This window comes from Acinonyx jubatus, chromosome E2 (assembly GCF_027475565.1).
Source record: "Acinonyx jubatus isolate Ajub_Pintada_27869175 chromosome E2, VMU_Ajub_asm_v1.0, whole genome shotgun sequence".
NCBI classification, from domain to species: domain Eukaryota; kingdom Metazoa; phylum Chordata; class Mammalia; order Carnivora; family Felidae; genus Acinonyx; species Acinonyx jubatus.
In genome coordinates, this window is record NC_069396.1 from 48,878,189 (window position 1) to 48,899,154 (window position 20,966).

At 43.5% G+C, this 20,966-nt stretch overlaps 1 protein-coding gene across 9 annotated transcripts in view; it reads left to right on the top strand.

Moving 5' to 3' along the window:
• The window catches only part of LOC106973657 (zinc finger protein 45), a 92,259-nt gene that overhangs the window by 15,126 nt on the left and 56,167 nt on the right, over positions 1 to 20,966 (top strand). For 3 of the 9 annotated variants that reach the window (XM_053209868.1, XM_053209867.1, XM_053209869.1), the window contains 6 exons: positions 485 to 638; positions 731 to 803; positions 2,802 to 2,852; positions 7,018 to 7,144; positions 8,232 to 8,327; positions 12,809 to 12,939. In XM_053209868.1, coding sequence (XP_053065843.1) covers positions 2,838 to 2,852; positions 7,018 to 7,144; positions 8,232 to 8,327; positions 12,809 to 12,939 — 369 coding nt within the window. In that variant the 5' untranslated portion in view covers positions 485 to 638; positions 731 to 803; positions 2,802 to 2,837. Of the gene's footprint in view, positions 1 to 484; positions 639 to 730; positions 804 to 2,801; positions 2,853 to 7,017; positions 7,145 to 8,231; positions 8,328 to 12,808; positions 15,362 to 20,966 lie in introns of those variants that run through there. The other 6 variants (XM_015070737.3, XM_053209870.1, XM_053209872.1 and 3 more) reach the window with 6 other exon arrangements.

The following is a 20,966-nucleotide window of genomic DNA, read 5'->3' on the forward strand; positions in this document are numbered from 1 at the left end:
TCTGGAATCTAGCCCACGCTCTGCTCAGCAAACAGTGCTCAGCTGCATCCACCCTGAGGAAAGGGGTGGGGGGTGGGGGGTCCTTGACGGTTCCATGTAAAGGGCTATATGGGTAACCCGTATTGAATGTTTTAGCTGCAGACTCTGTTTCAAATGTTTGATGTATAGTCACGTAGGCTGAGTACCCTTCCCCTGGGGTTGGTAGTATTATTGTTGTCATTATCATTATTGTTTCCAATTTATAGATTGGAATTTGAGGCACAAAGTAGTAGCAAGTTGGGGATGCCACTGTTCCCGTCCTGGTCGTCTGATTCCAGAGCCTAGGCCCTTCACGACTCTGTTCTCTTCTCCCTCAACTAGATCCTGTGGCTTCAGAGTCCTCCCCCCGTTTCTGTGTCTATCATCCCCAGCTCTCAGGCTCTCGTGTCCCTTTCTGTGAGACCTTAGAGTCCCGTCTGCTTGTTTTTGTCTTTACAAACCACAGAGGGACAAGACCTAGAATGCTGGTTCTGGGGTGAGAGGTGGATTCCGATTCCGCCCCTGCATCTTGACCTTACCAAGCCTCAGCTTCCTCGTCTGTTAAATAGGAGCGACTGTCCTCATCATCATCGTTGATTGAGAACTTCCTAAAATGCCAGGTACAAAGCCAAGGGCATTGCGTGGATCCGCTTATTTATTCTCTCACAATACTCCTATGACTGAAATTCTGTTTTTATCTCCTTGTTAATAGCTGAGGATGGGCTCAGACGTGTAGGTGATTGGACCAAAGTCACACGACTTGTACAAGAGTAGCTTCCTCACAGGTACGTGGGTAGCACCTCGGTGAAACTGCTCGTGCCAAGCGCCCTGCCAGGTCCCTGACGTGTACTCGGCACCTATGTAATGTCACACATTGCCGTTTTTGTTGTTTTTAACCATTTTCTATGATTACTGTAGCTTGTGAGTTCGAATGACCTATTGATTGCCTAACTTACAGTTAAACGAATCTTGCAGGGTCACAGGCTTTTATTAATTTGTCTTCCGTCTTCATGAGAGTTTATACATATATATGTATATATTTTAATTTATTTATTTTGAGAGAGGGAGAACATGAGCAGGGGAGGGGCACAGAGAGAACGAGAGAGAGAGAACCCCAAGCAGGCTCCAAGCGGTCAGCACAGAGCTCGACACAGGGCTCATACCCGTGAACGTGAGCTCACGACCTGAGTCGAAACCAAGAATGGGACGCTTAACTGACTGAGCTGCACAGACGCCCCTTGGTATGGAGTCCTTTTTAAGGCCCTACTGTTAAACAGAGTAAACTTTACAAGATCTCATATCTTTCAAAAAATAGTCGTCCGTAAAAAAAAAAAAACACAACAGTTGTCTGCATAGTCAAATTCACAGAGAGAAAGTAGAATAGTGGTTAGAGGGGAGGGGTGATGGGGAGCTGCTGTTTAATGGATACAGAGGTTTAGTTGAGGATGGTGAAAAAATTCTTGAGTTGGATGGTGGTGCTGGTTCACAACAAGAGGAATGCATGTAATGAACTGTACAATACCTTAAAATGGTTTAAAATGGTAAATTTGGTGTTGTGTATATTTTACACAGGGAAAAAAGTCATCCACGTAGTCTTAAATGTTATCGCAAAGACATCGTGTTAAGAATGACCGACCAAGATGGAGCACCCGGGTGGCTCAGTCAGTTGAGCATCCGACTTCGGCTCAGGTCATGATCTCGTGGTTTGTGGGTTCGAGCCCCACATCGGGCTCTGTGCTGACAGCTCAGAGCCTGGAGCCTGCTTCGGAGTCTGTGTCTCTCTCTCTGTCTCTGCCCCTCCCCCACTCATGCTCTGTATCTCTCTGTCTCAGAAATAAATAAACATTAAAAAAAAAATTAAATCAATAAAAAAAGAATGACCGACCAAGAGAGAATACCATATTTCAGAGGTTACAGCTGGTTTTCATAGGACAGAACAACAGCCTCTAAAGACACCATTGATAGAAACCATTTATGAGGACAGGTTTTTTTTTTTTTTTTTTAATGTTTTTATTTATTTTTGAGAGAGACAGTGTGCGAGTGGGGGAGGGGCAGAGAGAGAGGGAGACACAGAATCCGAAGCAGGCTCCAGGCTCTGAGCTGTCAGCACAGAGCCCAGTGCTGGGCTCGATCCCACAAACTGCAAGATCATGACCTGAGCCACAGTCGGATGCTTAACCGACTGACCCACCCAGGCGCTTTGGGGACAGGTTTTATGTTAGCGAATATTACCTGCTTTTCTGCAGCTACTGAGAAATAAGGGACTCTGAAAGGGTTCTGTGTGCTTTGTGCCTGCTGGTTTAATTCTTAAAACAGTCCTGTGAGGTAGGCATTGTTAATCCCTCCATTTTTGCAGGTGAAGGAATTCAGGCACGGAGATATTAATAATTTGTTCCACATTTCACAACTAATAAGTAGCAGTACCATGAGCCTAAAAAATTTGGCCCCAGAGACTGCTCTCTTAACTTGACTGTCAATTTCCACCTTCCCTAGGATCAGATTCATACCCTGAGAGTGACAAGGAGAACTTATATTAGGACCACCGTGTGTACTTAGGTGGTTGTCCATTGTGCAGGGGCTCTCGGCTGAGGGGGTGAGTGGTCTCTGGAATCCACCCCATGCTCTGCTCATCGAGCCCCCTGAGGAAATGGTGCTTTTGCAAGTTCATGTAAAGCATGAAACCTAGGTAGTGATGTATGTTAGCCATATGGGTTAGCGACAGTCTTGGCCAGACTCTGATGGTTTTGTTTTCTCCTTCCTCTTCCCTTTTTTTGCCTTCTCAGGACTCAGCCCTTCCCTAGAAGTAGAAGGAGGACAAAATGACCAAGTTCAAGGTGAGTTGGGCTTCCTTTCTAGATTTGAAATTACTGTCTCTTTTCTCAATGATTAGTTGCATCCTTGAAAACAATAGATTAATAGGCATTTCAAAACCTCTTCTGTGCCAGAGGATCACTACTTCCTACTTTGGTGTGGTTTAATTTTTTTTAATGTTTATTTATTCTTGAGAGACAGCAAGCCAGGGGCAGAGAGAGAGAGAGAGAGAGAGAGAGAGAGACAGGATGCGAAGCAGGCTCCACGTTGTCAGTGCAGAGCCCAGCGTGGGACTCAAACTCACGAACTGCCAGATCATGATCTGAGCTCAAGTTGGATGTTTAACTGACGGAGCCACCCAAGAGCCGCTAATACAGTTTAATTTTTGTTGTTTTATTTTATCTTTCATAATTTCATGAATAAAATAGAGGAGAAAAGTGAATAGCAGTGAAAAAAGCCTCCCTAATTTTACTACTATTTTGCTTATAAAAACTGTTTTCATTTTCCCATGTCCTTTCCCTCATAGGCATTGGTAACTGTATATATATTTTTTTAATTATTATTTTTTTTAACATTTATTTATTTATTTTTGAGACAGAGAGAGACAGAGCATGAATGGGGGAGGGTCAGAGAGAGGGAGACACAGAATCCAAAACAGGCTCCAGGCTCTGAGCTGTCAGCACAGAGCCTGACGCGGGGCTTGAACTCAAGGACCGCGACATCATGACCTGAGCCGAAGTCAGCCGCTTAACCGACTGAGACACCCAAGTGCCCTGGTAACTGTATATTTTTAATAGTTACATAAAAATTCTCAAATTATGCCTTTTCTAATTAATACAGATATATTTTCTACATTTATTTTATTTTATTTTTTTTACATTTAGTTATTTTTGAGAGACAGAGACAGAGCACAAGTGGGGGAGGGGCAGACAAAGAGGGAGACACAGGATCCAAAGCAGTCTCTAGGCTCTGAGCTGTCAGCACAGAGCCTGATGCGGGACTCGAACCCATGACCTGCGAGATCATGACCTGAGCCAAAGTCGGACACTTAACCGACTGAGCCACCCAGGTGCCCCTATTTCCTACATTTTTAATGGCTACATTATATTCCCTTATATTGATGTAGTCTGTGTGTATGTCTCATAACTTTTACCCCATTCACGGACATTCAGGTAGTTAAGAATTTTTACTATTTTATTTATTTATTTATTTATTTATTTATTTATTTATTTATTTATTTATACTATTTTATTTATTTTAATGTTTTATTTAATTTTGAGAGAGAGGGAGACAGGATCCCAAGCAGTGAGCAGTGACAGCAGTGAGCCTGATGTGGGGCTTGAACTCACGAACCATCAGATCATGGCCTGAGCCAAAGTTGGATGCTCAACCGACTGAGCCACCCAGGCGCCCCCAGAATTTTTACTATTTCAAAGGACATTGTTATGATGAGCACCAGCTATTGTATAGAAGTGCCGAATCACTGTATCATACACCTGAGACTAATATTACACTGTATGTTAACTAACTGGGATTTAACAAAAATTAAAAAAAATGAAAACTAGGAAAGTAAAATTATAATAAATTCTGATTTTGACATACTTAAAAAAGAACATTGTAGTAACAGTTGGCCTAACGTAAACCATTTTCCTCAAAAAGGAATTTTGAGGGGTTTGCCATTTTTTGTTCTTAATGTTTTTAGGAATGTAAATTGAAAAAGTACCTTTGATAGGCAAAATCCTCAGGGATATTGTATGTAGAATATCAGATATGACAGTGCAACCAGGTATAATGATGCTTTGCACAGAGAGAACATTCTTCCATATTTTCCCATAAGAAAGCTAGATACTTGTGGCGTCTGGGTAGCTCAGTCAGTTAAGCATCCAACTTCAGCTCAGGTCATGATATTGCGGTTCACGAGTTCAAGCCCCACGTTGGGCTCTGTGCTGACAGCTCAGAGCCTGGAGCCTGCTTCGGATTCTATGTCTCCCTCTGTTTCTACCACAACCCTGCTCACGTTCTGTCTCTCTGTTTCTCAAAAATAAATAAACATTAAAAAAAATTTAAAAAAAAGAAAGCTAGATTCTTTCTCATCCATGTCTGAATCCTATCATGTACATGTTTTATTTACTGATTTATATTTTTTTATTTGGGTATTGATTGATTTTTATCAAAGTAATAATGTGCTTTTTTTTCCCCTCCCTCTTTTTTATTCTTTTCAGTTTTTTATTTAAATTTTAGTTAGAATAGTGTTGGTTTCAGAAGTAGAATTCAGTGATTGATCACTTACATACCACACCCAGTGCTTTTCCCAACAAGTGTCCTCCTGTACCCATCACCCATCCAGCCCATCCCCCTCCCACCTCCCTCCATCAACTCTCAGTGTGTTCTCTATCATGAAGAGTCTTGTATGGTTTGTTTCTTCCTCTTTTTCCTTTTTTCCCCCCTCCCATATGTTCATTTGTTTCTTAAATTCCACATATGAGTGAAATCATATGGTATTTGTCTTTCTGCTACTTACTTACTAGCATAATACCCTCTGGCTCCATCCGCCTCGGTGCAAATGGCAAGATTTCATTCTTTTTGATGGCTCAGTAGTATTCCATTAGAAGGTACTTAATTTTATAAAGTCCAGTAGCACAGGGAGACATTCCAGATGCTTTTCTTACTGCGTTTAGCTTCCGACTGACCTTAAGAGGCAGTACTTTGTCTCCTCTGCATTTTAATTACAGAGACACAGGATTGTAGAATTTCAGAAAACTGTTTAAGTTCACACAGGAAAGCAAAGGTCTAACTGATCCAAAAAGACTCCGTGGATAAAGAGGGAGGCAAGGGCAAATCTCCAGTCAGGGTCTTGGCCCTTCTACATGCACTTGGTTGCCCTATGCATGGAAGACAGCACAGATAATACTGTCTCTACATGGTCACTCTTCAGAGGCTCCTTCTTTAGTATCTCTGATGCTCATTCAGGACGCTTGGATGTGCAGGGCTCCAGTGATGAACACACAATTCTCATATGAAAAGTTAAGATAGGGGGCGCCTGGGTGGCTCAGTCGGTTAATCGTCCAACTTTGGCTCAGGTCATGATCCCAAGACTTGTAACTTCAAACCCCAAGTCAGACTCTGTGCTGACAGCTCACAGCCCGGAGCCTGCTTCGGATTGTGTGTCTCCCTCTCTCTCTGCCCCTCCCCTGCCCTCATGCTGTCTTGCTGTCTCTCAAAAATAAGTAAACATTAAAAATTAAAAAAAAAGAAAAGTTAAGACAGTACCGTACATCAGCAATTCTTGACCGTGGGTGATCTTTGCCCCCAGGCAGTGTCTGGAAACATTTCTGTTGTCACCACTTGAGGGAGGCTTCTGGCTTCCAGTGCATAGAAGCCTGGGATGCTGGTAAACATCCTGCGGTGCGTGAGACAGGCCCCCGCCCCAACAACAAACATTATCTGGCCCAAAATGTGTGTCGTGTCAAGGTCGAGAAACCATGCAGTGCACGAAGCTCTACAAGGACAATAGCAAAACGTGGGTGACAGTATTTAAATATGTTTAAAAAAAAAAAAAGCTTCAAATCTCTAATAGAAATTTTGCAGTCATAAAGTAAAACTCTGGTTGGACTATGAGCAAAGAACATTAACTGGCAATGTACTGAAGCAAAAAATAAAGATGGCCAGTAAATATATGAAAATATGATAGCTCGTTAATTACTGAATTAGTACGAAAAGAACAAGTTGCTTTTTGCTGATCAAATTTCTTAGGACTCAGAAACACTGGTTATATACAGTGTTGCGTATGATGTGGAGAATCAGGGATATTTATAATATTCTCTTGGGGGAAGCGTAAAATACGGAGAAAGTTGAAAAGAAAACCTGGCGTTGTACATAGTAGTTCTGAAGTGGCATATTCTTCAACACTGCAATTTTTACTCCTTGGAACTTATCCTAGGAAAAGAATTAGACGGGAGGCTAGTATTTATGGAAAAGGTTGTTCTTTTCAGTATTTATTTTGAAAAGAATAGAATGCCAGGTAAGACAGTATGTATTATTTGAAATGTTTAATCAGATAGTAGTGAAGATCTGTGGTCTCTGAAAATCTGGAACCACTTTGTACCCACCCTTTCCAGTTTTCTCAGTGCTCTTCCTTTGAGTGGCCATTGGGCGCAAGATTGAGCTTATGTGTGCTTGATGTTGTAGGAGGCGGTGACGTTCAAGGACGTGGCTGTGGTCTTCACCGAGGAGGAGCTGGGGCTGCTTGACCCCGCCCAGAAGAAGCTGTATGGAGACGTGATGCTGGAGAACTTCCGGAACCTGCTCTCTCTGGGTGAGGACAGGTGCTCTGTGACTGAATGTCACCCCCTCTGTGTGGTTTATTTACCCTCTGATGTGTGGGGCTTTGGAGCTCTTGACCTAGTTTCCAGTGTTCTAATCAGCATAAGACGCAGAGATGGCATTTTTCTGGTCATCCCCCCCATCCCCCCGGCCCCCAACAAAGTTTGTGTTTTGTACATGAGCCGTAAATTGACGCCATGACTGCTGTATCCACATTTTTGGCTTTTCTCCAGTTGTGGTCATTTCCAGTTAGTGGGTCATGACACATATTTAGGGTATTGTACCAGCATTTTTAAAGTTTATTTATTTATTTTGAGTGACAGAGCGTGAGTGGGGGAGGGGCCAAGAGAGAGGGGGACAGAGAATCCCAAGCAGGCTCTGGGCTGTCACACAGAGCTTGATGCGGGGCTTGAACTCACGAACCGTGAGATCATGACCTGAGCCAAAAACCAAGAGTCAGGCGCTTAATTGACTGAGCCACCCAGGCTCCCCTATACCAGTATTTTTTATGAAATACAATAGGGTAGGGCACCTGGGTGGCTCAGTCAGTTAAGCATCAGACTTTGGCTCAGGTCATGATCTCGCAGTTTGTGGGTTCAAGCCCCGTGTCGGGCTCTGTGCTGACAGCTCAGAGCCTGGAGCCTGTTTTAGATTCTGTGTCTCCCTCTCTTTCTGCCCCTCCCCTGCTCGCACTCTGTCTCTTTCTCTCTCTCTCTCCAAAATAAGTAAACATTAAAAAAATTAAAAAGAAAAAAGAACTACAATAGGGTAGAAAACGTCAGAGCCCTTGGCAATAACTACACATTGCAGCAGCAAAAACTACAGCCAGTTGCTGAAAATTGTGTGAGCAGTGGCGGAAAAAGTCTGAAGAAAACAGACATTTTTTTACCCCGGTAGTTCACACTTAGATCTACATATCCTGGATTTTTGCAATAAAATGTCATCCTCTGATGCATCATAATTAACAGTTTGGAAAACACTAATTCTGATGTCCTAAACATGCTGTGGTGAAAACGCATGTGTTGTGATTTTGGCCTCTACTATATTAATTTAAAATGTTTGTCCTTGCCTTTCCACAGGGCACCAACCCTTCACACCAGATGCAGTACCCCAGTTCAAGAGGGGAGGAAGGCTTTGGATGATAAAGGCAGCAACCCAGAGCCACGGCTCCTCAGGTGAGAGCCATGCGGCTCAGTCTGTCACGTCTCTTGTCACCTCCACAGCTCTGGAGCGGTTCGCGGTCAGTGCCTTGTCTGAATTTCTGCAGCAGTTTTTAGCACTCTCCCTCTCTCCTTTGCTCATTTACAGTTGTTCTCCACTGGAAGTGACTCTTTTTTATTTTTATTGTAGAGAGAGCGAGAGCAGGGGAGAGGGGCAGACAGAGAAAGAACCTTAAGCAGGCTCCATGCTCCACACGGAGCCCGACACGGGGCTCCACCCCACGACCCTGGTATCATGACCTGAGCTGAAATCAAGAGTCAGATTCTCAAGCGGACGGAGCCCCCCAGGAGCCCCTCGAAGTGATTCTTTTGCATGTTTGTCAGGTCTTGTCAGGCCTCTGCTTGAACCTCTGGTAGCTTCTTACCTGATTCAGAGTAGAATCCAAGTACTTACAGTGACTTCTGATGTCCCACCTGTCTGCTCCTTGCTCATCCTCCATCCCTCTGCAGACGTGACCTGTCGCTTTCCCCCATGCCTGTCTGTTCCGTCCAGTTTTGTCGCTCTGCTATGCTACCCGTGGCCCGGCCTCGTCACCCTCTACCTGTTCTCCCTTCTGTCATCCTCTTGGCCCCTCCCTTACTTCGCGTAAGTCCTTCTCAAATCCTAACATCATAAGAAAGACCTTCCGTGACCACTGTGTTCCTGACCCCTTCTTCTGCCCCCGTTCTCCTTTCCCTTACCCCGACTGATTTGGTGTCTAGGCATTGATCACCGCTTACCATATTAACATATATTTTTGCTTCGCTCACTCTATTCCCACTAGAATGTAATTATCAGGAGAGAAGAAATTCTGTTGCCTTTATTGCTATATCCTCAGTGTGTAGATCAGACTTGGCAGAGGACAGGTGTGCTATAAATATTTGTTGTGTGAATGAATGAGCTGATAATGGTTACATGGACTTTTTCCCATTAGTCGTGGACGTACTTAAAGGGTGTTAAACAGAAATGTGTGGTGAAGGCATCATCTGGAACAACCTGTGATTATCGTGATTATCTAATCGAATGTAATTGATTAGGTCCTTTTAGATATGTGTAGATTTGTATCCATTAAACCATATCTGATGACAGCTTAACTTTGCACTTGTAATCACAGTGAATATCATTTCAGCTCTGTGGCTTTCCTGCGGGTTTTAGTAGTGGATCCTACTGTCTGAGTGAAGAACCACTTTTTAGAATGAAGAATCTGATAGCCACTTTTGAGGCAGGTCTCCTATTCAGGAAAGTATCAGGTATTAACTAGCTTTCAAGTTAGTCTTTCCCTTCGTCGGTTTTCCTCATGGCAACCATCAACCTCATCCAAACAGTTAAAGAAAACAATGTCACCCACCAGTATCCCTGTGTGTGTGTGTGTGTGTGTGTGTGTGTGTGTGTGTGTAGTTCTAACATGCATTTTATCCAGAGAAACCTTTACTTACAAAGCACTTTTAATATTTTACCATTCTGCTAATGCTGGTCATAAGCCACTAAATTTATTTCAGACTCACTGAGTCCAACGTGTAGCTTGTAAAACAGTGGTGTTGTCCATACAGGAACATGTTTCTGTATCCATCAGTTTGACAGCCTGCTTTTGGAGTCATTATTCCCAAGGCTCTAAATATTGACTCCTCCTATATGAAGAAGGAAAAGTTTTACACACATAGGAAGAGATTACAAAAATTCAGAAGGGGGTGCCTCGGTGGCTCAGTCGGTTAAGCATCTGACTCTTGATGTTGGCTCAGGTCATGATCTCACAGTTTGTGAGTTCAAACCCCATGTCGGGTTCTGCACTGACAGTGTGGAGCCTGCTTGGGATTCTCTCTCCCTCTCTCTCTGTCCCTCCCCCTCATGTGTGTGTGCTTGTGCCTTCTCTCTCTCAAAAATAGATAAGTAAACATTGAAAAAAATTTTTTCACAAGCAATTGATCCATAGGCCCCACAGCCGCTTGTATGCTTTATGCTTTTTTTTTTTTCCTTCTTTCCTCTCAAGCGATTCTTGCCATGATTTTATGATCAACATGATTTTATCATCAGCAACATCCACTTAGGTTAGCCCTGCCTCTGGTGAAGCCTTTCAGCTTCCCAGCAAAGTTGCTGCTTCCATTCCTGTTATGGGTAACTTCCTTGAAAACGCTCTTTTACTTTTGTAACAGAGCTCAGACTCTCGCCAAGAAGTCAGACTGGGGCTTATTTGTGTGTTCAACATGTACTTACGGAACGCTGCCATCTGGGAGTGCTGATAAAGCAACGAATGATCTAAGTGCTCGTCCTGGTGGATATTGCATTCAGGTGGGAGAAGACATAAAACGATAAAGGGCATAGATAGTGCATCTGATGTAATACGTGCCACGTAAAAACAACACAGGGTAAGGTGAATGCCGAGAAGGTTGCTGGGGGTGTCAAGGGATAGGGAGAATTTCCTGCTGGATGGTGAAAGAGGCCTCACTGATGAGGTGTTATTTGAAGAGAGAGCTGAAAAGAAGTAGGTAGCAAGCTCTATAGTTTATTGACGGAACAGAGTCCCAAGGAGAACATAGCTCTTCCTGACTGATCCTGACGTGGAGAATCCACGCCATGCCCTGCTCCTTCTCACAGGTTCTTGCTCTGTTCTAAAAGATGAGCATCTCAGGGGAACTGACTGGTGGCTCAGTCAGTTAAGTGTCCGACTTCAGCTCACGTCATGGTCTTATGGCTTGTGGGTTCGAGCCCCGCATCGGGCTGTGTGTTGACAGCCCAGAGCCTGGAGCCTGCTTCGGATTCTGTGTGTGTGTGTGTGTGTGTCTCTCTCTCTGCCCCTCCTCTGTTCACGCTCTCTCTCTCTCTCTCTCTCAAAAAAATAAATATTAAAAAATTTTTTTAAATGAATGAAAATAAAAGATGAGCTTCTGATTTTCCACTCTTTTTTTCCCCCCGAGGTGATAGGAACTTTATTGCTATGAGGTTTTAGAATAATGTATGTTAGTACCGTAAACCTCTTCCCCAATTGCTGTCCTGAAGGATGTTTTCCTGCTTATACTCTGAATTTCAGGCACTTGGGTGATAAGATCTGTTCTCCCAAACACCTGTCTTTCCAACCAACCCAGTACATCAAGGCTTCTAACATGGAATAAAGTCCAATGAAATAATTTGAAGCAAAGGTTTTTCAGATGTGTTTTCGGCACATCTTCTGATCGTCTGTCTGTAAGGGTCCTGCTGGACATTTTGAGCATTTGGTCAGATGTGCATGCAGTAGGCAGAATTATGTGGAGACTATTTATCGGACACCTGGTTTAGCAAAGAAGAGAAAGCTTTTAGGTGGGTGCAGCTTCGTCCTTGGAAAGATTCCCTGGGAAGTGTTTTTCTTGATCTGCAATCACCAAATTTCTAACCTGTTTCTCACATATAAAACTTAGTATGATTCTAAGTGGAATCATACTACATACTACATATCTCATTGAGGTGTAGTGAATAGGAGCCTGGTGGACCACCTCTAGGTTTTCGATGATAAAAATGGCAGGGTGTCACAGACTTTGAATCTGGAGTTCTCTCTTGTCCAGCAAGAGAGCGGACGCAGACTTGAATATGAGAGAGGCTAATGTCCGGGAGGAGACAAGCGTCCCGAGTAAGGGTCCTTGTTCCGTATTTATTAGGATCGGAAGGCTTACAAGTGTGATGGACATGCAGAAAGCGACGGTGAAACATTAACTCGTGTGTGAGAGAAAGGAAGTTTCAGAGGTATGAAGTGTTAGGGGTTGGGGTTAAGACAAATCAGAGTCCTGGTGCCGAGCAGACAGCCGTTTACTGCAGGCACCAGGCACCGTGTCTGTTTATCTTAAATTTCTAGGGGCCAAGACAAATAGAGCATGCTGCCTCAGGGCTAACAAGGCATTTTTCTCACCAGTTAGCTCTGGGCACTTCCACCTGGTGGCGGCTTTCCACTCTATGCTTTGTTTTACTTCATGATAAATCCTGGGCACTTTTGCCCTGCTGTGGTGGCTTTCTGCCTCTCACTGTTCCCTACCTGTTCTTAGACACTTGCATCCTTTGGGAGCGGCTTTCCGCTCTATGCTTTGTTCTGTGCTTGGCTTTTTCACCCTGTGGCAGCTTTCCACCTCAGCCTTGTTAACCCATTGGTGCAAGCTCAGGGAATCCTTAAACTTATTCCCTACAGTGTGGCGCCTGGGTGGCTCGGTCGGTTAAGTGTCCCACTTTGGCTCAGGTCATGATCTCACGGTTCATGAGTTTGAGCCCCGCATCGGGCTCACTGCTCTCAGCACAGAGGCTGCTTGGGATCCTCTGTCCTCCTCCCACCCCTTCCCTGCTCCCGCTCTCTCTCAAAAATGAAGAAACATTTTTAAAAAACGGTACCTTCTCCTGGTTCATGTTAAGCCTTTGGGTGTGGGCCTTAAGTTTATAACCTTGGTACCTCTGACCAAAGCATTTAAGGTGCCCCATCTCTAAATTCTCTTTATCCTTTTAGGAGGCAGGAATCTAAATGATGCGGAGACTCTTCAGGAAATTGGATTAAAGTACCTGCCACATGAAGAGCTTTTCTGCTCGCAAATCTGGCAACAGGTTACAAAGGAGTTAATCCAGAGCCAAGATGCCATGGTAAATATCCAAGGAACTGGCTCTCAGCTGGAAAAACAGGGTGATGCACTCTATAAAGATGGGGAGTTTGGTAAAGGCTTTAATCAGACTTCGTGTCTTCAAATTCACCACAGAGACCACACAGGAGGAAACCCCTATAAGGGGGGAGAGTGTGAGAATGGTTTCATTGAGCACTCTCATCTTCAGACTCACCAGACAGCCCATGTGGGAGAGAAGCCCTATAAATGTGAAAAATGTGGAAACACCTTCCGCCGACTTTCAAGCCTTGAAGCCCATCAGAGAGTCCACAGCAGGGAGAAATCGTACAAACACGATACATCTTGTAAGGGTCTCAGACAGAGGTCACATCTTCGCCATCCGCAGAGAGCCCCCCCTGGAGAGAATCCACACAAGTACGAGGAGTGTGGGAGGAGCATCCGGAGAAGCTCCCAATGTCAAGCTCCTCTGATAGTCCGCACGTTGGAGAAACCTTATAAATGTGAGGAGTGCGGGCAGAGCTTCAGTCAGGGCTCGTATCTTCAAGTCCACCAGAGAGTCCACGTGGGAAAGAAACCCTATAGATGTGAAGAGTGTGGGAAGGGCTTCAGTTGGCGTTCGCGACTGCAGGCTCACCAGCGAATCCACACAGGAGAGAAACCATACAAATGCGAGGCCTGTGGCAAGGGCTTTAGTTACAGCTCACACCTTAACATCCATTGTCGAATCCACACAGGAGAAAAACCCTATAAATGTGAAGAGTGTGGGAAAGGCTTCAGTGTGGGCTCACACCTTCAGGCCCATCAGGTCAGCCACACTGGAGAGAAACCTTACAAATGCGAGGAGTGTGGGAAGGGTTTCTGTCGGGCCTCAAATCTTCTGGACCATCAGAGAGGCCACACTGGTGAGAAACCATATCAGTGTGATGCCTGTGGAAAGGGCTTCAGTCGTAGCTCGGATTTTAACATTCACTTTAGAGTCCATACGGGAGAGAAACCCTATAAATGTGAGGAGTGTGGGAAAGGCTTCAGTCAGGCCTCAAATCTTCTGGCCCATCAAAGAGGCCACACTGGAGAAAAACCATACAAGTGTGGTACGTGTGGGAAGGGCTTCAGCCGGAGTTCAGATCTTAACGTGCATTGTAGAATCCACACGGGAGAGAAACCCTATAAATGTGAGAAGTGTGGTAAGGCCTTCAGTCAGTTCTCGAGTCTTCAAGTGCACCAGAGAGTCCACACTGGAGAGAAACCGTATCAGTGTGCGGAGTGTGGGAAGGGCTTCAGCGTGGGTTCACAGCTCCAAGCCCATCAGAGGTGCCACACTGGAGAGAAGCCGTACCAATGTGAGGAGTGTGGGAAAGGATTCTGTCGGGCCTCGAATTTTCTGGCTCATCGTGGCGTCCACACGGGAGAGAAACCGTACCGGTGTGACGTGTGCGGTAAGCGCTTCAGACAGAGATCCTATCTTCAAGCCCACCAGAGGGTCCACACTGGGGAGAAACCATACAAGTGTGAGGAGTGCGGGAAGGTCTTCAGTTGGAGCTCATACCTTCAAGCCCATCAGAGAGTCCACACTGGAGAGAAACCATACAAGTGTGAGGAGTGCGGGAAGGGGTTCAGTTGGAGCTCGAGCCTTATAATTCATCAGCGAGTGCATGCTGACGATGAGGGTGATAAAGACTTTCCCACCTCGGAGGATTCACGCAGGAAGGAAGCTCCAGAAAAGTGATAATGTTTTAATACCTCAAATGGGTGCTGAAACAATCCCGTTACCAGACCTGTCATAGGAGACAAAACATTTGTTTAAAGAGAGTCAGTATTTCAGCCGGAGCTCCACATGTCCCAGTGGTTGGGTGACCACATAGCAGAGAAGCCTCATGAGAACGGAGACTTAAGTAAGGGCTTCATTTAGAACGTTGACATGTACCAGATGTGACACAGAGGAGAGGCTTAGGAGGGATGAGTCCGTCTTCCGCTAGAATATAAGCTCCAGGAGAGTAGAGATGCGTCGGCTGCCAAATCTATTCGGCCTTTCAGTGCCTCACACGTTGTAGGTGTTCAGTAACGTTCAATCAGTGTAGGGAGAAGAGTCATCGTTGAGATTTTTTCTTCGGTTCGTCTCGCAAAATGTCTATGAGATGTACTTAGAAGAGGAAATCTGCAAGGCTTAGAGGACATGTAAATTAGGCACGTGGGCTCATTTCCCCAACCCTGCAGGTCCTGTGAACTGGTGTTTCTCAACCTGTCAGGAGGTCCAAAAATCAACTCAGTGGGTTGTAACCAGCACTTATGTGTGCGGATACTTTATTGAGGTATAATTTGCATGCAGTAACATGCATAAATCTCAAGTTTACAGCTTCCTGAAGTTTTGCAAATGTATAACACTTGTGTAATCCTCACCTAAATTGATGTGTGCAGTATTTCTGTTAAACCAGACTGTTTCCTTGTGTGCATTTCTAGTCATTCCCACCTCCGGTGGCGACAAGGATGGTTTTTATACCTCACGTTGGTAGAGGCTGTTCTTGGACTTCCTGTGGCTTCAGTATATACTCTTTTATTTCTGGATTCTTTGGATCAAACATGATCATCAAACATGAAAGCAAAGTTGAAAAAATTCAGTATCTATTCATGAGAAAAATTCCTCAGGGAGATAAGACCTTCTATGAAAATTCTACAAGTTAGCATTCTTTAAATTTTTTTTTTAATGTTTATTTATTTCTGAGACAGAGACAGAGCATGAGCAGGGGAGGGACAGAGAGAGAGGGAGACACAGAATCTGAAGCAGGATCCAGGCTCAGAGCTGTTGGCACAGAGCCCAAAGCGGGGCTCGAACCCACGAACCCTGAGATCACGACCTGAGCCGAAGTCAGACACTTCACCAACTGAGTCCCCCAGGCGCCCCTACGAGTTAGCATTCTTTTTAAAATTATTATTAAGGATTAATTTATATGCAGTAAATTGACTCTTTGGTGTAGGGTTCTGTGTTTTGGCAAATGATTACTATTGTATCACCACCCCAACAGTCAAGACATTTAACAGTTCCGTGACCCCCTTGCCCTGAAATTCCTTTGTACTCTCGTGGTCAGCCCCTTCCCTATCACCCCTCCCTACCTTTGGCAACCATCTACCTGCTCTCTGTATGCATAGTTTACTTTTTCTGGAATGTCCTAAAATGGAATCATTCAGACTGTAGTCTTTGGAGTCTGGCTTCTCCCACTTAATGCTTCTGAGATTCATCGATCTTGATGTGCAGATTGCTAGTCATTCCCCTTGTTGCTGAGTCGTGTTCTGTTACAGGGCTGTACCACGTTTGGTTTACCCATTTATCACTTCAAGGATTATTTGAGTTTCCAGTTGTTAGTGGTGATAAAGAAAACAGTGACTAGTGTTTGCATACAGGGCCGTGTATCAACACAAGTTTTCTTTGTCTTCGTAAATACTTAAGAGGGGGGTTGTATGCATGTTCAACTGTATGGAAAAGCTAACGGCTCTAAAATGGATGTACCGTTTTGTATTCCCACCATCAGTGCGTATCAAAGTTTTGTTTTGTTTTTAGCATTTCGCTAGGTTCATAGTGGCATCTTTCTCTGGTTTTAATTTACATTTCCCGGGGCACCTGGGTGTCTTAGTCGGTTGAGCATCTCACTTCGGCTCGGGTCATGATCTCATGGTTTATGGGTTCGAGCCTTGCGTTGGGCTCTGTGCTGACAGCTCAGAGCCTGGAGCCTGTTTCCAATTCTGTGTCTCCCTCTCTCTGACCCTCCCCCGCTCACACTCACTCTCTCTCTCAAAAATAAATAAACATTAAAAAATTTTTTTAATTAACGTTTCCCTAATGACTATGTTAGGCAACTTTCATATCTGAATGTTTGTTATACATGTATCTTTTCTTTGGGGGACTGTTCTCTTCTTGAATTTTGAAAGTTTGTATGTTCTGGATGTATGTCCTTATATGTTTTGCAAATGTTTTATCTCTGCGTGTGGTTTATGTTTTTATTCCATTACAGTATTTTTTAAATTATTTTTTTAATGTTTGTTTATTTTTGAGAGAGAGGAAGACAGTAAGTGACAGGGGAAGGGGCAGAGAGAGAAGGAAACACAGAATCCGAAGCAGGCTCCAGGCTCTGAGCTGTCAGCACAGAGCCTGATGCGGGGTTTAAACCCATGAACAGTGAGATCATGACCTGAGCCAAAGTTGGACGCTTAACTGACTTAGCCACCCAGGCGCCCCCATTATCAGTATTTTTCACGAAGCAGGTGTTTTGTTTTTGATGAAGTTCAGTTTTCATCTTCCGTGGATTCTGCTTTTGGATTCAGATCTGAGAACTCTGCCTAATCCAAGGTCACAAAGATTTTTCTCCTTTTTTTCCCTTAAGTTTATTTATTTTGAGAGAGTGAGACACGTGTGTGCGTGTGGGCGGGGGAGGGGCAGAGAGAGGGGAAGAGAGAATCCCACGCAGACTCCACGCTGTCAGCACAGAGCCTGACATGGGGCTCCATCTCATGAACCATGAGATCGTGACCTGAACCATGAGATCGTGAACCATGAGATCAAGAATCTGATGCTTAACCAACTGAGCCACCCAGGTGCCCCTCTCCTCTTGTTTATCTAAAAGTTTGTTTCAGGTTTAACATTTAGGTCTATGATCCATGTGAGTTAGTCTGTATAAAATGTGGGGTCAAGGGCCAATTTTTTGGCATGGAAACATCCAGTTAACTATCCTTTTAACATCAAATTGCCGTTGTACCTTTGTGAAAAACCTGTAGATCATACATGTGTGGGTCTTTTTCTGGCCTCTCTTTGGTTCCATCAATCTATATGTCTATCATTTTGCCAATATGTAGCTTTATACACTAAGTCTTGAGATGAGATAGTATGAGTCTTCCAACTCTGTTCTTTTTCAGAATATTTTGGCTATTTTTTTTAAGTTTAAATTGCCTTTTTTTTTTTTAAGTTTATTTAATTTTGAGACAGAGAGAGAGAGAGAGAGTGTGTGAGCAGAGGAGAGAGGCAGAGAGAGAAGGAAAGAGAATCCCAAGTGGGCTCTGCATTGTCCGTACAGGCTTAAACTCATGAACCATGAGATCATGACCTGAGCTGAAATTAAGAGTTGGAATCTTAACCAACTGAGCCACCCTGGCACCCCCTATTTTGGCTATGTTGTCTGCTTTTCCATACTTTTTAGAATAAGCTTTGTGACTAAGCTTTGTGAAATTAAGCTCATTACTGGGAATTTTATTGAAATTGCATTGAATTATATAGGTGAGTTTAGGGAGACTTAGCATCTTATCAATATTGGATATTCTCTCTCTTTTTTTTTTTTTTAGCAATATTTAATATTCTAAACCACAGACACCATGTATCTGCCTATTTGTTTAGGACTCCTTTAATTTCTTTTATCAGTAATTTGTAGTTTTCAGTACATAGATCCTGTACATATTTTATTAGATTTTGGGGCGCCTGGGTGGCTCAGTCGGTTGCGCCGACTTCAGCTCAGGTCACGATCTCACGGTCCGTGAGTTCGAGCCCCGTGTCGGGCTCTGGGCTGATGGCTCAGAGCCTGGAGCCTGCTTCCGATTCTGTGTGTGTCTCTCTCTCTGCCCCTCCCCCATTCATGCTCTGTCTCTGTCTCAAAAATAAATAAACGTTAAAAAAAATTAAAAAAAAAAAAGATTTATACTTAAGTACTCTGGTTTTTGGTATTAAACTAAATGGTACTATTTTTCAGATTTCAACTTCCAGCTGTTCATTGCTAGTATATAGAAATGCACTTGTTCTATGTTAACCTTGTAGCCTACAACCTTGTCAAACTTGTATATTAAAGTAGCTCCTCTATATAGATTTCCTGGGATTTTCTGTAATCAGATAATGTCATCCACAAAAAGATCAATCTTTCCATGCCAGTTGATGTGCATGTTCAGCAACTTCACTGCGACGTAAGGAAGCTTCCCCACAAACATTAGGTTTGGGTCACAAAACTCATGGCAGACACCCTTTGGGATGATCAAAGGTGGAGAGAACACTTGTCCAGGAGAAGGTCCAGAGCAGAAAGAACAGTCAATGTTCAGGTATTTTATCGAGTAGAAGTCCTCTCGAAGTTAAGTTTAAAAAATGAGTGGTGCCTGGGTGGCTCAGTTGCTTAAGTGTCTGACTTTGGCTCAGGTCATGATCTCGCGGTTCGTGAGTTTGAGCCCCGCGTCGGGCTCTGTGCTGATGGCTTGGAGCCCGGAGCCTGCTTCAGATTCTGTGTCTCCCTCTCTCTCTGCCCCTCCCCCATTCATGCTCTGTCTCTCTCACTCTCAAAAATAAATAAATGTTAAAAAAAAATTTTTTTTAATGGTTGGAGGTTGCTTGTACTATGTGAGTGAACCTTACCCCAGAACCTTACCAGAATTGTGAAGGAGGCAGAGGACGTGGGCAGGAGATGAAGCTTATACGTTGCTCACACAAAATCAGATGTCTATGTTTCTTTCCGATGGCCTTCACAATTGACTCCTTTTTTTGTTTGTTTGTTTATTTATTTTGAGAGAGAGAGAGAGAGCATGTTCGTGCACATGCGTGTGGGTTGGGGAGGGGGCAGAGAGGGGAAGAGACAGAATCCCAAGCAGGCTCCATACTGTCAGCAGAGAGCCTGCATGGGGCTTGATTTAATGAACCATGAGATATTTGATATGACTTCAGTATTAAAATTTTTAGACTTCTTTTGTGATATAACATGTGATCTTTCTTGGAGAATGTTCTGTGTGAGCTTCAGAAGAATATTCTGCTGCTGTTGGATGGAATGTTCTATGTTGGGTCCCTTTGGTCTAATGTAGTTCATGTTCAATCTTTCCTTATTGATTTTCTTAAGTTTTTTAAATGTTTATTTATTTTTGAGAGAGACACACATACACAGAGTGCAAGTGGGGGAGGGTAGGGAGAGGGAGACACAATTCCGAAGCAGGCTCCAGGCGCCGAGCCGTCAGCACAGAATCCGCAGCAGGGCTCAAACTCATGAACTGTGAGATTATGACCTGAGCCAAAGTCAGACAGTTAACCGACTGAGCCACCCAGGTGCCCCTCCTTATTATTGATTTTCTATCTGGATGATCTATCCATTGTTAAAAGTAGGGTACTGAGGTCCCCTTGCATTTTTATTTCTCTTCAGATCTGTTAATATTTGCTTAATATATTTAGTTTCAATGTTGGGCACACATTTACACTTGTTTTATCTCGATAAATTTACCCCTTTAACACCGTATAATTACTTTCTCTGTCCCTTGTTACGGTTTTTGACTTAAAGTCTGTTTTGTCTGATATAAGTATAGCTGTTTGTGCTTTCGTCAGTTTCCATTTGCGTGAATTATTTTGTATCCGTTGCTTCATTTTCAACCTATGTGGGTCCTTAAAGCTGAAGTGAGTCTCTTGTACGCAGCATGTAATTGGTTCTTTTTTTGATCCATTCAGCCAAGACTCTGTGTCTTTTGGCTGGAGAACTCAATCCATTTACATTTAAAGTAATACTGATAGCTAAGGACTTAATAATGCCACCTTGTTAATTATTTTCTGACTGTTCTGTAGTTCCTTTGTTCCTCTCTCCCTCTCTTGCTGTGTACTTAGGTTATCTGAGGATTTTCCATAGTGCTGTATTTTGATTCCTTTCCCTTTCTCTCTTGTGTATCTACTACAGGTTTTGTTTTGTGGTTTCCATGAGCTTTCATAAAACATAACCATTATACCTTTGTTCACATATAAAACTTTGTGCTTTTCTCCTTAGATTTTATGTTTTTGATGTCACAATTTATATATTTTTATATTATGGATCCACTAATAAATTTTTGTTGCTACGTATTTTTTCAAGTTTTTATTTAAATTCCAGTTAACATACCTTGTAATGTTAGTTTCAGTTGTAGAATTTAGGGATTCATCACTTACTTATGACCCCTGGTGCTTTTCCCATGTACCCGCCTTAATCTCCATCACCTATTTAACCATCCCTCCCTCAACCTCCACTCTGGTGACCATCAGTTTGTTCTCTGAAGTTAAGAGTCTATTTTTTGGTTTTCCTCTCC